The 18,228-nt window shown below is 43.1% G+C and overlaps 1 protein-coding gene and 1 pseudogene across 1 annotated transcript; both read left to right on the forward strand.

The window, feature by feature from the left end:
• The first annotated feature begins 2,429 nt into the window (after nt 1-2,429).
• LOC109480670 lies at nt 2,430-14,547 on the forward strand (annotated as a pseudogene).
• A 143-nt stretch (nt 14,548-14,690) lies between these two features.
• LOC109480809 lies at nt 14,691-17,843 on the forward strand. The gene is made up of 4 exons (XM_019783127.1): nt 14,691-14,875; nt 15,221-15,496; nt 15,802-15,989; nt 16,107-17,843. The coding sequence occupies exons 1-4, from the start codon at nt 14,696-14,698 to the stop codon at nt 16,933-16,935; spliced, it is 1,473 nt and encodes a 490-aa protein (XP_019638686.1). The 5' UTR covers nt 14,691-14,695; the 3' UTR covers nt 16,936-17,843.
• The last annotated feature ends 385 nt before the right edge of the window (nt 17,844-18,228 follow it).

An 18,228-nucleotide genomic window follows, 5' to 3' on the forward strand; every position in this document is an offset into this window, starting at 1 on the left:
CTTAGTCAATTCGTTGAGAACACATTTACCGATATATAAACCAACACTAAGCAAAGAAGACATCATTGTACCGCATCTCGCAGTGCACGTGACTCTTTTCGAGTGAAAACGTCATTGATTAACTGTCGCCAGTCTTCTCATGCTCACCTTTTCATGACTCCTGTCAGCGAAGCAGGACTACATGTAAATAAAGAGAAACAACCGAACTAACAAGAAACAAAGTCAATGCCAGCTAGGCTTTAGTAGAATCTTATATTCCACAGGAAAGCGTGTGCAGTACTTATCTGTCTGTTCAACAGGACATTTCACCCTCACAACATTCCATTAATTGTTTGCTTTGAAAGTTGGAATTTTCATTTCATATTACTTATGTTTTCAGTTGACCTTCGGCTCTTTAACACTGGTCTCACCGGACACCTTCACATGGCAGTGTAGAAATCTAGATGAAATGGAAATAAAGAACGGTTACTAGTAATTGTACGCGGACACTTTAATGCTTCATCTTTGCTGAATTTCTTATCAACTTCAATGATTTTAGCCAGTCAAACTTCGCGCCAATGACAAATGCCTGGTATGGCAACCTGTGAATTATTTTGTTGTCATTTATCATCGATCACTTAAAGTGTATTGTGCATAACTGCATTCATATACTAGTATGAGTAAAGAGACTCTTTCTACACAACCAAGATTTTATTCAGCCGTACATATATTTTTTTAACACATCCTAATAAGAAGACATATGTAATAGTGTTGCTTTAACTTGAAAGACATTTATACTCAACGATTGGTATATTTATACTCACCAAAATAGAGAATTATGTTTCTGTTAGGAAGATATGGAGCAAACGCCATCAGGAAACATCTAAGTACACTCGGAGGTCATCCCTATCTGTGCTATCCAGTGGTTGTCGTGGACTTTGCTTTGAACAATCCTCCAATTAAGTTTTAGTTTACGGAGATGGGTGCAGAAATGCGGCCAGTTTCTTTCGCATAAGGGTTATTTCGAACTAAGAAAGCGGAATAAAAGAAGCAGAGACCGACTAGCCAGACTGGATTGGTAAACGATCTTTGTCGATAGAGCCAATAGCCAGAGAGAAAGTACGCCGCACCTGCTCCTAACCCTTCGCACATGTACAGTACCGCCAGACGATACGTGCGCTGGTGTGGAGAGGTCGTATCAGCGATATAGGCATACATACCGGCAATAGCAGAAAATAGGTAGCATAAGGAGCCACAGGGGACAACACCGGGAAGCAAAAATGAGTCAAATGGTAAATTGAGGGATATGAAAAGCAGATACATGTATACGGCAGCCTTGAGCATGCCTGTGAAGATCTTTCTCCGGCGGCTCCGATCACTCAACATTCAAGCTCCAAGATGGAGGAGACACACTCTTGAGTAGAGTGCCACGTCGTGATATAATGACATTCTGGCGGCCTGAGCTTGTGCCATCACTTGATTGTCATGTTCCACCGTGAGTTGTAGTATTATCACAGTTAGAGGCATTTGAACCAAACGAGAACGTCACGTTATATCTCTTGCACTGATAGTAGTAGTACTGGTCATACACGTTATCCTGAAAGAAGCTAACGAGAAGGACAAGTGCGGTGAGGGGTTCAACAGGGGCTCGCCAGATGGTAGATCGGTTGTCATTGCCGTCCCTCTCCAGTAGGGGGCGTGTTTCTGAACAGTCGCCTGTGCCGTGATTTACTGTTTGCATCTCGTCCTTTGGAGCCCCCGGAGCCATCGTCAAGCAATCTATAATGGATGAACGGAATGGTTAACGTTCTGCAAAGGACAATGGAAATGACAGGATATTAAACAATAACAAATGTCGGATTTAAAGTTTTGGAATGCAGAAGATGGAGGTCATGCCAAGTAGGCATAAACCTGGATCTGTAAAGTTGATTGACCTTTTTGTTGTTCAAACCTGGGGCCTTAACTCTCCCGTACCAAATGGAGACAAGCGTTATTTCTGCTCAGTATTCTCAAGACGGAACATTCGCTCATTCGTCAGTGCGCCATATTGTTTCATGTGTGTGGATCGAACAAAATGAACAACAACTTCACTTGGCCAAACCAGTTGAACATTTTACAACTATAGGGAAGAAACAATGCTAATATATTCAGGACAGGGTTGTGACATGAGAAGACTGGACTTTGAACTGGAGTTCTAGGTGAAATACTGTGAAGTTCTAGTTATAAAAGTGGTGAGCTTTGATTAGCGACTCCCTCTGGCGATATAAAATGAATGTGCTACCACAGCTTGTATCTGCGCCAATCATTAGACAAATATGGAGTAGGTATCCTTCCATATTCAATTAAACATGTGTGTCAATTATTAACCCATCAGATATACACTAGCACAAAAGAGGGATCGGCCCTTGGTTCTCAGTGATCATTGAACGCAGGGAAACTCTTAATGTTCCACTCTCTGAGTGACATGCAAGGGTAAGTAGCCAGTCTATGTAGGGTTTCACGAGTAGACACGGTTGAGTACGTACAACATCCACACGCTATTCGTATTATCCACGCGTAGGTGACATATCAAGTTTACAGTTGTATATTGACGACATTGTTGTGGCGACTTGGGAATTTGGTAAGTAAATTGCGCTTTTATATTGCTCCTGTTAAACCACAAAACACTGTATGTGCTGGACATTGACTGTCAGATTATGTAGCTTACTTGTATTGTTTGGTCTTCTGTTCTGTCTGAAGACTGGTGATATAAGTACTTGAAGGGTTTTCTAAAAGTACACGTTAGCTATCATTACCACACGGTTGCACGTTACCGATACCCTAACATCGTAATTTCTTGTATTTTCTATCTATTCCTAAAATGTTGTGTTCAGATGATTCATTTTACTGTATATGTAACAAAGCATTGCCTTGTCGTTTGCATCAGAAATTATATCGTCCAAAGTACATGTACAGATAAACATCAGAGTGAAGGGTCAATATGGCAGTATACATGCCCACCATATGCACTGAACTGTCGGTTGCTCAGCGATTTTGACGATATATGTTGTTGTTTTTGTCCTTGTTTTACGTCTCCTGATATATAGGTTAACGACAAGGGCATTGTAACGAGAACTATACGTGGAATATGACAGTATATAGTATAACGTTGAACGGTTGTGCCTCCGCGGTAGAGCATCTAAAATTTAGCCTTCTATCCGATCTTACACAAAGGTCCGTGGGCTTAGATAGGTCAAACAAGAGCAAACGTTTTTGATTAACAAAGGGAAATTATATATAATAGAATGGCCAGCATCACAGAAAGTCGGCATATTTTTGTAGAAGGGTGAAAATACAGAAATCATGTTCACTGTACATTAATGTAATTGTTTACAGCGGGCAATATACGCATCAGTCTGGAAGCTGTGGCCAGCTCATCTCCGGAACAAAACAAGTGGTTGTTCCGCTGTTCCTGTGCATCTTTCCCCGGTTCCAAGGACCCACATATTGAGTCTAAATTGACCCCAATCACTTTTTCAAGGAAAACTTCTGACACCGTGTTGTCCATTGTATGTCCTTGAGTGTGATCTTTTTACCTGTTCCACCAGAGGTCATATGAGTTCACCGGAACTTCGGAAAATATTCCACTTGGGGTTATCTGAGGCCAATAGAATAGAGCGAGTCTTCCATTTTAAGTCATTTGAGGTCATTTGGATGTTTCAATACAGAAATTTACTTACAGTGGGGGTGGCGCGAAAAATGTTTGCTTTCCTTCCGCTCAAAATCCACATGTATTGACATGGTCATTTTGTTATGCATTACTGAAAGAATTAATTGGTTGATGGCAAGATGGTAAACATTTCTTTTCAACACGGAAACGTGCTACAAATGTTATCAAAGAGAGTCCACACCCCTTGCATAATGGTTTGGTATAGCAACCAAGCAATTTCTGGTTGTTTATTAGGTTAACGAGCTGCCAGGAACTATTTTTCTATTGTTATTGTTCCCTAGAAACCTCTTCAGTTCCTTGCTGACTGACTGAAAATAAATACTATATCCCATTAGGTTAACCACATGAAAGGCTCACGCGACGTTTTTGTTTCCTCTCAGACAGCTGAACAGTCATGGTCACGAACAGAGAACTCGTCCTTTGCCTGGCGTTATTTGTCACGACCATGCTACTGGTGGCCACTCTGATGGACGGTCGGACACGCATGTTCCACCTGCCCAAGATGGTAGCTCACAGGTCCAACGGCACACGTACAGCTACAGGCACACCGGCAAGCCGGTCGCGAGTCGCGCTCTCTCCAGACCAGACCATGGACAGGATACAGGACCATTTCAACATGGAACAAATTCGCCAAATTCAGTAAGTTATAATAACGACCACAGAGAAGTTCACTGACTCGGCAAAGGTAGAGGCCCTAGAGGGAATCCCCGTAAGGTCTTCTACAACTATAGATATACAATAGGAGAGACGACAACATATGTACATAAAATTACACATGTACCAACTAACAATACTCCACGTTTGGGATCGCATTCTTAACACAGCAGTGCGAAGTAGACCAGAGGAAGGTGACAGACGGTCACTGAAATCCAAAGGTCAGTGTGTAAATGCTTTGGTGGTGAAGGAAGAACGGTGTACGTTATTCAGCCATTTACCAACCTTATGAAATTAGTCACGGATATAACCAAGATTCCTACACAGGGTAGTATTCACAGTAAGGCCCTGTTACTACCCATGTAGAAAGAAACGCGCTTGACATGATTATGTTCAAGCTAAATTAGATCACGACGTGTTGCTAACACTCGCTCACCATTTCTACTTGTTCTTCTACTTACCTTAGAATTTATTCAAGTTACGCGCACTCCATTTTACTCTGCTGAAATAAGTTACTAACAGACTGACTTTCCATGTTTATCACTGGCACAGATACATGTACGGTCCTTTACTAAAAGCAAAACTCTTTCCCACACAGAAACATCACGGGAGAGTATTTTGACCCAAAACAGAACATCATTGATTTTGAGGGCATCGACATATTTTTGAAAAAGTGCAACCCTGCAAACTTCACACTTCTCAGCTCGGCAAAGAAGCCCTGTGACGTCACGCACACGCACGTCACACACTACCGGACATGCGCAGTGGTGGGGAACGGGGGGATACTGCTGACCAGCGGCTGCGGTGCGGAGATCGACGCTCACGAGTTCGTCATTCGGAACAACCTCCCGCCAACTGGTCCGTACGCTACGGATGTTGGGAAGAAGACTAACCTCACGACGATAAACCGTTCAAAACTGTGGGAGGTCTGCACCGATTTAGGACCGAAGAACAGGACCGCGAGAACAGCCGTCCTTACCCGACTGCGCGAATCGCCAGGGATGATATTCAGTTACTCCCTGTCCACTGTGGGCTCCCCGGCACAGAGCAAACTGAAGGCCATAGATCGAGTCATCAGAGACAACAGAATCCCCGTTACGCTGGCGTTCTCGCATCAGTCTGAGATGGGCAACAAAGGGTACGTCGCCAAAGAAACAACTTTGAATGTGCTTTGTGTGGATACTAGTATTGCAATTAAATTACAGCCAATTATCAATATACGCATGCACCAGGCTCATAGTGTTTACCCGATATCCACTATGTCTATTGTTATGAATCTGATCTGATTGCAAATAGAAATCTCGAGTCATTGCCATACATACACATTGTTATGAAGAAGACTCAATCGGGGAGGAAGCTAAACAATCCCCCTAAAGGGTTGTCCTTGGGTTAAGCTTGCGCATCTTTTACTATTGCAATTAATTTATTATCTTTTCATTGTTTTATCTTTCTTATCTTGAAGCCTCAATGGGGGAGAGTCGATCAGTGCATAGTACCATATCTGTGATATCATCTTGAATTAAAAGCGAAAGAGACACTATCGAAACTTCGTGGGCGCAAGGGGCGCACAAAACACTGCCCGGGATGAAACAAAAGTTGTCAGAAAAATTCGTCAGAGGAAACATGTGATGGGGAAAATGGAAGACTGTTTACATCTTAAAATTACCGCAACATGTTCAAACACACCCCTCACACACGATTGTTCCTAGATTCCACATATGTTACTAGTATCTTAAATGCGACATTTTCTTCCAGTTTGTACAGCAAACTTGCCGGGAAACGTTGGAGAGTCCCTTCTACCGGGGTGAACACCTTCGCGCTGGCCTCGACGTTCTGTGACCGGATCTCCATGTACGGTTACTACCCCCTGCCGACCTACAACAACCGGAACGTCTCCTACCACTACTACGACCAAGGAAGCTACGGTCGCTGGCACAAGATGGAGCAAGAGTTCGACATGTTCCAGAAGTTTCACAATCAAGGAATCATCAGACACGTTATAGGCAAGTGTAAAGACTGAAGGACGTCTAAAGGGCAACGATTTGTGCAATGATATGTAAATGTTCTTGGTAGTTGGTGTCTGAAAAGTTGCTTCGTACATTAGAACTTTCTTCAAAACTTTTCCCTTTGAGTCCAGTAGCATAGGTGTCAACGTGATACCTATTGTGCAAATCTGTCTATTAAAACCACCAAATGTACGTAGCACACATGTAGGTAACCGCTATTCCAAAGAAATGTGAAACATCGTACGAAAAAAAATCTCGACATCCTGATGCCTGACCTGGAGCACCGTGGTTTGAATGATCAGAAAGACACCGATCCAGGACCATATTAGACCATCCTCAAATAAAACAAAATTTTCAAATATGTGAGCGATTCAAGAATCCCATGTGAGACAACAATGGAGCTCGATGTTCTTCTACCTGCCATTTATATTGTACTGTGACGCTGTCGTCTTTCTCATTCTCACCTTTCTATCAATGATTCCAAAATGAATTTATCACGCTTTGTACATGTGTTAACGTGTTTTATAGATTAGCCCATCAATGATAAATTAGTAAATATAATTGTTTATGGCATCTTCTTTTCTGGTCAATGTACATAACTAGCTAAAGCTGAATTAAGTTTATTGTGACTCTTACATCTTCCCAAACCGACTAGACTACACTTATACACTTATACGTCGATGAAGATTAGACATCCAGGTAATACAATGCGCCAAAAAGCAGTTACTCAAGCAACTGGATATAATTTTGGAAACGGTCAGACGTTTCAGCTAGTATCCACTAGCTTTCGTGAGTGACTGAGAGACCAGAGGAGAAATGCAGGTTTATAAGCTACCAACTATTGATTGATTGATATACAAATAAAGTGAAGACAATTTTTGGGAAGTCGAAAAGGGGAACAAAAGTCAGACAAGTCAAGACAAGATAATGCAAAATAGTCAGAAAGCTCCTGTTTTACAGAACATGAGCTTAAGCTTAAGCTCCTGTTCTTAAGCTTAAGCTCCTGTTCTGTATAACATGAGCTTTCTGACTATTTTGGGGAAGTCGAAATGGGGAACAAAAGTCAGACAAGTCAAGACAAGATAATGTAAAATAGCCAGAAAGCTCCTGTTATACAGAACAGGAGTTTAAGCTTAAGCACTGATCACTTCCGGATTTTCATCCCGGAAGTGACGTCAGATAAGTTAGGTTGTTTTGGGTTCATCATCTTTTATACGATGTGTTTATCTCTAGATTATTCCCTGTTGATCACACACAGCGTGTTGTCTCCATGCAGAGCTTTCATCATAGCCAACTCAGGACGTTCAATTCAGACAGGAAGTCTGTAGAGGGCGAACAAAAATCAATGGAAAAGTAAATACCTCAAATACACGAACTTTTAACCCGGGTGCGTGTCTTCCTGTAACACCCGTCCAACAAGTTTTGGATATTGGGTGTCCCTCAAAGGGTACTACAGTATTCAAATTCTATGACAGCATTACTGCCTGGCGCAAACTACGGTAACTTATGAACTAAAACTAACCAGAAAGTTGATACTCTTTCTGTAATATGTGTTAGACAAATAAACAAAAATGGAGAAATTATGGTGCCAATAAATGAACGTCAGGAACAATATATTGGAAACCCCATATTGACCTCCCGGAAATAGACATCTAGATACTTAACTAGTAGCTCATCCCACAAAGGAAACGCCACGACGGTAACTGGGCCATGGGAACCCCCAAAATGACCTCCCGGAAATAGACAACTAGACCGTGACCACAGGTGTGGACGAAGTCAACTTTCAGCAGTTTGGGTACCAGGAGTCTTCATAAAGGTTGGTTTTGCCCTTATTTCAACATACGTCCTCTTTATACGGTTTGTGTGTCTCTACATCTTGAACCACGTGCACGACCTAGTTTTGTATTTAAGTCACAGACCACGCAGGAAGTTCGCAACATACGCTCACCTGTTTGTGTACGTTGAGTTGACACGGACTCTTGTTTTCAAGTCTTACTAAACCACAGACGTTTAAACCACAGAATAACATGTATGTAAAGGACCACTCTTTCTTTGAATGTCAATGTGGATTCTGTAAGTGATATGATACAATATGGCAGGTATTAAAAGTTGGTGAGGAATCAGAAATCAATATTAAGACTTGAAAACGGGAATGTTGCAGTTCAGTGAACTGTAACCATCAACAAAGACCACAGCGGCCATTTTGTGACAGACGTGGGAATGTTAGATTTGGCGATGGCGGCGGAAATGCCTCTGGGTACAAAGTCGGTGGCAAACAAATTTCAAAGTCAACACCCTTCTGAAGTAACAAGTTGTGTACACATGTTTCTTTGCAATTAGCCACAAGAGCCCTAAAATGGAACTTGTCTTGGTGGCGAAAGATTTCGGTAGCTATAGTCGTGCAAATACAATTGTCTCTACCGTGTAACGGAAATTGTCCATCGCACAGAGTTAAGACAGGTAATAGCTACCGAAAGATCTGATTGGAAACTCTATGTTTACAAATTTTGGCATACCTACACATGTCGACAAGGAGTAAGTTAGCACTTGGGGGTGGAAAACAAAGGGTGTGTTACTGACAAAGGGTGTGTTTCTGCGTGAACATTATGATTGTTCGTGGTACATTAACGAATTACCGTCAAACAATACCGCTTATTGCATTAGAAATGGCTGGGTTGGAGGAAGAGTTCCTCAAAGCTGCTGACGACGGGAACGAAGAACGCGTGAAAGAATGTCTGAAGAAGGGCGTGGACGTGAACGCAAGAAGTACCGCGTCATGGGTAGGTTATTCTGGTATCATCGGGACCTCTTCTGCTACTCGTTGATCACGTTACGGCAGGAAGAATAACATCAACGGTTCAGAAAGATAGAAGATGCCAACACGTGTAGCACTAGAGATAGCTACTTAAGGGCTCGAAGTCATGTCTTCATTAGGTCAAGATATAAACAAAACAACCACATACCAAATCATTTATCCATCCATTAACACATTTTAACATCACTACACGAAAAGTTGGATTTACCAAAGGTTGTAAATTCAGGTAATGTTTACTATGTACACAGTATCTGGCTTTACAATCGTAGTAAATAAAGGTCAATTGCAGTAATTTCCTTTACAACCCTTAAAAGTCCGGTATTATCGTGCTTGACTTTTATTTACTGCCATTGTAAAGTTCAGAAGTGTTTATTAAAAAAACGTAAACATTACCCAACTATACTGGCCCGGTAAATCTACGTTTTCGTGCAGTGACACCGCCCCAAAACAAACACAAACAAACCAGTGTTGCTGATGTTGTCTGCTACAAATACGGGTTACATAGGCTTATCACAGAGGTGACTTTCGTTATGAAAAACGTTAATTAATCCATTGTTATTTCATAATTTCATTAGAGACGCACAGCGCTTCACATGGCAGCCGAAGGAGGCTATGTCCAGATAGCGGAGGTTCTCATTGCCGCAGGAGCGACTATCAACGCAAAGGATGAAGTAAGTTAATGCGATTTGGAGCCTACAACGCTGCCAGGGTCATTTATTTTATTTCCATATAGAGAATATAGTTACTATTTAAACGACTAAGTCTTTTAAACGACAATGCAGCGAGTAATTCATACGAAGGCCCACAACGACACTTCCACAGCGCGCTTCCAAGGTACCTTCCATAGCGCGATTCTGCGAACCTTCCACAGCGCGATTCTGCGAACCTTCCACAGCGCGATTCTGCGAACCTTCCACAGCGCGATTCTGCGAATCTTCCACAGCGCGATTCTGCAAACCTTCCACAGCGCGATTCTGCGAACCTTCCACAGCGCGATTCTGCGAACCTTCCACAGCGCGCTGCCAAGGCACCTTCCATAGCGCGATTCTGCGAACCTTCCACAGCGCGCTGCCAAGGATATACCTTCCATAGCGCGATTCTGCGGACCTTCCACAGCGCGCTGCCAAGGGCCTTCCATAGCGCGATTCCGCGGACCTTCCACAGCGCGTTGCACCGAGGCCCTACAACCCCTCCCCTATTTTAGCGGACGGTCCCTTATAGCCAGCTCAGATACTGCACAAACGTAATCAAATTTCAACCCCTATTAAAAGGGAAATGATTTATTATATTAAGTACGAATTTGTTGTGTTCTATTTTCTTTTCCTAGCGCACTGGACCAAGGATTCTTTGTAGGCTATTCTCAACATTTTTTTTACTTTGTGTGACTCAAGAAGTATAATTACTAGTAATAAAGATCATAGGTCTAACATGACATTGTTTTTTATCATCTCTAAATCTATTCAGCATGAAGAGTATTCTGCCCTTATGGGTTACCTGTCAGAATGTATCCAGATGTCTGTATCATAGAAAACTTACAAAAATGAAACACTTCACTCTTTCTTTTACAAAATTTTATTGATCCTTAAAAGCAACATTTTGCATGATATGAAGGTGTATTTCTTTAATTAACACTACTAGTAGGTTTAATTGATTTTTTTCTTGCTTGAAGCTAGAAAGAAAGATGTGTCCTTTTCTTGCATAAACGAGTATTGTCTTTACTAATGTCACTGTTAGGACTTCAATATCTCTTTTCGTACACTGCTTTGTTTTTTTCCACTATGTACAGCTTGTACTTTCAAACTTGTAAGTAAAGTTGTGATTGTTTGAAATAAATTTCTTCATGAGCGTTCAAATTTAAACATTCAGACGGTAAATACGATTTGTACCATACTTAAACTTAGAAACTGTGGTCTTCCCCAACAATGTATAGGGGACCGTCCGCTAAAATAGGGGAGGGGTTGTAGGGCCTCGGTGCAGCGCGCTGTGGAAGGTCCACGGAATCGCGCTATGGAAGGCCCTTGGCAGCGCGCTGTGGAAGGTCCGCAGAATCGCGCTATGGAAGGTACTAGTATATCCTTGGCAGCCCGCTGTGGAAGGTTCGCAGAATCGCGCTATGGAAGGTATATCCTTGGCAGCGCGCTGTGGAAGGTCCGCAGAATCGCGCTATGGAAGGTGCCTTGGCAGCGCGCTGTGGAAGGTTCGCAGAATCGCGCTGTGGAAGGTTCGCAGAATCGCGCTATGGAAGGTGCCTTGGCAGCGCGCTGAGGAAGGTTCGCAGAATCGCGCTGTGGAAGGTTCGCAGAATCGCGCTGTGGAAGGTTCGCAGAATCGCGCTGTGGAAGATTCGCAGAATCGCGCTGTGGAAGGTTCGCAGAATCGCGCTGTGGAAGGTTTGCAGAATCGCGCTGTGGAAGGTTCGCAGAATCGCGCTGTGGAAGGTTCGCAGAATCGCGCTGTGGAAGGTTCGCAGAATCGCGCTGTGGAAGGTTCGCAGAATCGCGCTATGGAAGGTGCCTTGGAAGCGCGCTGTGGAAGTGTCGTTGTGGGCCTTCGTAAATTCAAGATTGCTACCCCATATGTCTTCCTTGTGATATTGAACGTTACTAGTATATAAGCACAGGTTGCTCATGATCAGTGAGTTTTAACCTTTGTTTTGCAGTTTTGTGAAACTCCGCTACACATCGCTGCCTCTGAAGGACAGTACCGCATGGTCCAGCTCCTTGGTTCCACACCTGGGGTGGACGTGTTAGCAAAGAATGATGTAGGTGTATATGCGCGGCACCAATAGGCCGTGTTTATGTGAAGTCACCCAAGGCGCTTTACATGTGGTTTACCCCGAAGCCGGTTTCAAGTGGCTCCATCTGAACGCTCCAAATCACATTGAAAGCGCCTCGATCCCAAGCCATTTCTAGAGGTGGTTTCGAATCGGTTTTCCCGCATCGCGATTTGCGTCTGAACGCAATGTGAATTCAATGTGACTTCACTTGGTCATGGATTACGGGGTGATATTTCTTAATTTATATGCAATACCAAATTTTACGTGGCAGCAACTTAAAGAGTAGTAATGGTCAAATAATGTGTCCGTTCTAGGACGAGCTTCACCGCCTCTGGCGGGACCACGTCGGTATTCGGCCGAGATACGCTGGGAGGGGGGCACCAGCAATCAGGTCGTTGACCTCTGACAATAATGACACGCTACCTAGCGTGTTTTCATCAAACAACAATGAATGTAGTTTCGGAGAATCGTGATCGGGCACGTTTTAAAAGGAATGTATGGCACGTGGACCAGATATGAGGAATGTGAGTTACCCGAATCGCGGTTTGGGTGACTTCACATAAACACGGCCTTAGGTGAATTGGACTGATCCCAAAAATACACGGAATTCCTTTTGTTCCCTGTAGTCTGTGTAGCCTCCTTCGCAGACTTGTTGGGGGGGCGGCATCATTTTTTCGAGGGAGTTTTTGCCATGCGGGAAACCTGCTCTCCATGGCAAAAACTCCATGGCAAAATCGTTCCTCCGCGGCATAACTCGCGTCGCTCACCGAAAAAAAATAATGCCGCCTCGCCCTACAAGTCTGCGAAGGAGGCTATTTCCGTGCCAGTGGGCACAATTTTAATGTAGTACATAATACTAAAACTATAATGGAAAGCCACAGACTGATTTTATCATTGCCTTTATGAATCATAGGACGGGAAGACTGCGTTAGAGCTGTCGGGGACAGATCAAATGATCCGAAGAGTACTGAAGGTACAGGACACCAATTCTTAAAACAATTATTGCAACACCATAGATTTAAGAGTAAAAGCACCCTTTCATTGAATTGAGTTGTTAAATTCGCTAATGACATGGCCATGTGAAATTGAGCACACCTATTTTCCAAGCTGACATTATTTCTTTGCGCGTGTTTGTTAGATACGAGAACAGCACCAGAGACAAAGTGAACTGATGGCGAGAACAGGAGGCGTGAAGATAAAGAGAAGGATCAAAGTGTTCGTGGTTGGTCACGGCAAGGTCGGCAAGACAACACTGATAAAGGCCCTAGAGAGGGTAAGCTCAGGTGATCGTTGGTGTAGGCAGTTTAAGTTACAGCCATGTGTATTTTGCTATTTATCTAATGTTTCTTGGTAATTGACTGTACGCTTGTTACAGCGTTTTCTCGGGACACTGTAATTTGTTAACTCGCACATCAGTGAAAGTGGAATGAATGAAACAGCCCTTATCAAATATTGATTGAAACATACATACAAAGCTACTCAGTTGCAATATATATTTTATATCACACCAGCTACAAGCATATTGGACGTAGATTTCAATCAAAGGAAAAAATAACCAACCTTGACAATCGTAAAGGAAGAATATTTGTAACATCTACATTCGTTTCCCCCCTCCTGCCTTTTGGTAGATACTGCCACCTATAAAGGAGTTACTGAAGAGAGATGTGGGACAACCTTATGTCCCCACCCCCGGGATAGACGTCGAGATTGTGAGGATCCCGGGGGTGGGGGAGGCAAGCGTGTGGGACTTCGCCGGACAGACCCAGTTCTACGTCACGCATGCCATGTTACTGGACGCTAGAAACACCATCTACATTGTGAACTACAAAAGCACGGAGGAGCCAGGTGTACAGAAGGAGCAGGTGTGGTATTGATGATTTTCTACGGCATGTCTATGACACGTGTGTTTCAACAACAACAACAACAACAAAAAGTAACAGATTTGATACCCCGTCGTTAAGACAGGCATTTACGGATGTGTTAATACCTATCTGAGGCTATCACATCTCCCATGTTCTGGGAACTGTCGTCCTTTCATGCTACATGTACGTTTGTCCTCCGCAGGTCCACCAGTGGCTGTGCAGCATCAAAGCCTGCAATGTCGACCCAAACAACCGCCCAGACGTGGTCCTCGTGGCGAGTCACGGCGACATGCTCGAGAACAAGGAAGGAGGTTTGTAGTTACTTAAACTACGTGCTTTCTGCTGGTGAGTTCTTTACAATTCCTTCAAGTTCTTGACGTCGAAACGGAGTAAACATCAGGTACATGTAGGTACTAGGCATTCATCGGTCTCTTAGGTGTAGTTAGTGGTGTATGGTGTAGTTAGTGTTCGGTTTTACGCCTGAGTTCTGATGCAGGTCTCTGCTTTTAAAAGTCCGGCAAATGTCCTTAATTACCCTGGCATTTAAAAATTTGGGATTGATGTTTCTTTCTAAAGGAAGAAGAGCTCAGAATATTCTGAGGGAGATGAGCGGCATGTTCAGGGCCCATCTGAACATAGCCGATGAAGTCATCGTCATGGACTGCCGGAAGTCGCATACGCATGAAATGACGCAGCTGAAGAAGTGCCTCCATAATCTGCATGCGGCACTGCTACAAGTGAGTCTAAATTTACTTATTTTCTATGCCGGGTGTAATTCAATTGGGTATCTCCCAATGGTTATACAATGCAATTCCAAAACATTCACAAAACCCCGAAACACTTACCAGAAATCTGAAATCTCCGATTTCATGTTTGGAGCAGAAGCAGCAAGACATGCCGAGGTTGTGTGCGGAGATCATCAAGCGCGCACCAGATTGGTGCAAAAGTAGATGCTGTCCCAAAGGCCCTGTGATGGACTGGGATACCTACAAACGCGCAGTGAAGGAGTTCAACCCAGCTGTGGAAGAGACTTTCCTACAGAAGTCAACAGAGCATCTTCACGACCAGGCGGAGGTACTGATATTCCCAACGTAATTGTGATACGAAGCATAGCCATAGTAGTGACATGTCAATGGGGTTATCTGATAACTTGTTTAACACAATTAAAAGATATTGTTCCCTTAGGACACATTGCTACAGCAACTCCATTATTTGCAGCTTTTCAATAAAAAGAGCATCCACTTGTAGTGTATGTACCTCCAGACGTTCCAGCATTCAGTTATATTTGTGCATCAGTTTCAATAGTTCGTATTTTTTAAAGTCAAAATAAGATATTGGAAAAATATAATTTAAAAGTAGCATTTAACCATATGCATGCGTAAGACAGTATTCATGTTTTTTCTTATTTGTTCCGGGAAGGTCATTATGGTTCACACTGGTGCCTCCTGCTCCGACAGCATCGTCATCCTCAGGCCTTCTTGGCTGGGCAAAGACGTCTTCGGCCCGACACTTGCACCGGAGGACTTCTCAGAACGACTAACAAGAACTACAGAAGATCTGGTAACGAAAGATGAGATCTACCGGATATTCGAGGGCAAGTCAGATCCTGAGCTGGTCATAACCTTGCTGCAAAAATTCCAGCTCTGTCATTCCTACAACGGCAAGGAATTCATCTTCCCATGCCTCCTGACGCAAGTAAGCTATCTGCCAATCACTCTGATATTCAAATCAGCTATCTGCCAATCACTCTGATATTCAAATCAGCTCTCAATATCGCTTATCTAAACAATGATGCAATGAGGTTGAGTAAGAGAAACCCTCTCGAAAACCTTCATAACCATGTAGGAAAAACAAATTACTATCATGTGGTACACATATATAGTTTTCAGAATAATGCCGACTTACTATGTTCTTCGAAAGTATGAATCAACAGTCACATTAGTTGTTGTCAGACATCAGACATAAAGGTCTCATCTTACTGAAATTGCTTTTCTTCAAAGGAAATGCCCAAAGACGCGTGGGTACCAACTGGAGAGCCACTGGCACTATACTTCGGCAAAGGCTGGCGCTGCAGAGACCTGACTGACATGTTCTCCTCGGACTTCTTCCCGCGAGTGCAGACACTTCTCATGACAAAGATGTCCAATCGCCCGATACTGTGGAAGGGTGGAGCGAAGTGCTTTGACAGGTAATGATAGCAATCACTATGTATGCTTGGTTCGAGCTTACACAGTTCAAAGTTCACATCTAGCTCGTGTAAGTGCCTTTTATTTTCTATTGAAGTGATATTCCACTTTTTTTTCAGTGACGTCGAAGCTCTTGTCCAGATGTCTAGCGAAGGGCGGACGGTCTACATCTGTACCCGTAGTGTTGAGGGTGACAGAGAACAGTGTCACCACATGATGCGTATCCTGGAGGAGTTAGTGGTAGGAGTTCTGCAGGAGAGCAGCCCGGGAACAGATACTACTCAGCTCATCCTCAGTGCACGGGCACTGAAGGAACACAGAGACAACCTTCTCAACCATGCCTATACGCTGGAGGAAGTCAAAGTGGCCAGAGCTGAAAATGGCGTACTGGTGAATCGTGCAGGTGGGTACTCGGAGAGGGTACTTGACGTAATGTGTAAGACAAGTAAACACAGGTCTCCATCACATGGCAGTGATCCTATGAAAATACCAAGATCTAGAGCTGACTGGGACTGGGATCTAAGAGGAATCTCACTGACGAGCAGCCAATCCGGGTCTCCCACCCACAGCATCGGAGTGGCGGGAAGAGACAACGTGGTGGTAATTGCCGGACCAGGCGCTTCTGTCAGCGTATCGGGTACAGGCGCCGCTGACGTCAGCGTGTCCAGTGTTGACGAGAGTGATGCAGGCTCGCAATACTGGCAGGATGAAGTATTCACGGCATTGACAACGGATATGCAATGTTCCGACGATCAAGAGCGATCTGCTGAACCGATGTCACCAACTCTACAGAGTACTGTGATTGAAGGCCACGCTAATACAGTGGTAAAGGCGGATGACGGGTCGGTGGTCAGTGTAAGAACATCAGGGGATGGACAGGACACGACAGCTAGTGAAAGCAAGGACGTTGTTGATCTATTGGACCCAATGAGTATTGAGCTGGATTAACTTCTGGTTTGGAACACGGCTGTTCGACAATTTGTCAACTGAGGTGGCTAGATAACAAATCGAGACCAGAATGATCTTGAAAAGTAACGTGTTTAATTGAGTTTATTGACCACTTTAAAATATCAAGTGTAAAAAAGATTATGAGGTAGTGTTGGTTCTTTAGTATTAGTCAAGTAAGGCAGTTATTGTGACAAAGCAGAAAACAATTAATAAAAACTTAATTAGTCATAGCTTTAGTGAAGTTGGTAGTATCAACAATTAATATTGTTATATTAAGCTGACAGTAGTATCATCCATCCCTAAATTTCTGTTTCTAAATGTAAACAACGATCTTATTTCTTGCCCATTTAAATTATTAGAGTGTTAGTATTCACAGTTGTACACAGCAATGTATTTGGAGCCTCTGCAAAGTCCCTAACTAATCCCCTGCTACCAAAGCAGTGTAATGGCAACTTTCATTAAAAAAACGTTTTTGAAAAATTACACTAAACCAAGGACCACTTACTCATTGTGTGCCTGATGAATGATAATGTGTGCTAAATGTATTTTCTTACTAGCATGAGTGCAATGACAAAAACATGCAGTGGAGCATTTTATCACATGAACTTTTCTTATCTTGAATTCATCATGGTGTAGACATATAGACTTAGAGGATTTAGAAGTTAATAATGCATACTATAATGAATATAATAGAAGATAATATCTAACAAAAGCTGTCACCACTTCTGAAAGTCCATTGCATCCTCACTATCATATGGTCTTTCTCTTTAAATGGGCATGCAGAAACAATGAGAGAGGCTATCATCTATGGCGAGTTACAACCATAAAACGGAGGTTATCTGTAGCACATCTACGCCATCAAAGCATACGACTGAACAAGTACACACTAGCCTTTTTTTAGCTATTTGACACCCAATTACTCAGGCATGCACTATGCCTGACATCTATACAAACAGTGTGTTTTGCCATGTGTACAAAATGTAAGTCCAGGTGTGCTTTTCTCAGAGCTGCATACTCACACTTGTGGGATTTTTTCTCCTGTATGCCTCTTCATATGTACGGATAGGTTGGACCAGAAAGCCGTTCTGAAGCCACACTCTCCACACATGTAGGGTTTCTCACCAGTGTGTTTAAGCATGTGCTTGTCCAAGTTACCTTTGTACACTGTAGCATACTCACATTGGTCACATTTGTATGGCTTCTCTTTACTATGTATCTTTACATGTATTGACAGGCTTACTAAAGTGAATGTTGTATATCCACATGTTTCACACTGATAGGGTTTCTTCGAAC

Source organism: Branchiostoma belcheri, unplaced genomic scaffold (assembly GCF_001625305.1).
Source record: "Branchiostoma belcheri isolate BF01 breed outbred unplaced genomic scaffold, Haploidv18h27 scaffold52, whole genome shotgun sequence".
Classification (NCBI taxonomy): Eukaryota; Metazoa; Chordata; class Leptocardii; order Amphioxiformes; family Branchiostomatidae; genus Branchiostoma; species Branchiostoma belcheri.

Coding starts and splice junctions, on each gene's coding strand:
- LOC109480809 (XM_019783127.1), top strand. CDS start 14,696: ATGCCGAGGTTGTGTGCGGAGATCATCAAGCGCGCACCAGATTGGTGC. Junction 14,876..15,220: donor ATCTTCACGACCAGGCGGAG/GTACTGATATTC, acceptor TGTTCCGGGAAG/GTCATTATGGTTCACACTGG. Junction 15,990..16,106: donor GGAGCGAAGTGCTTTGACAG/GTAATGATAGCA, acceptor CTTTTTTTTCAG/TGACGTCGAAGCTCTTGTCC.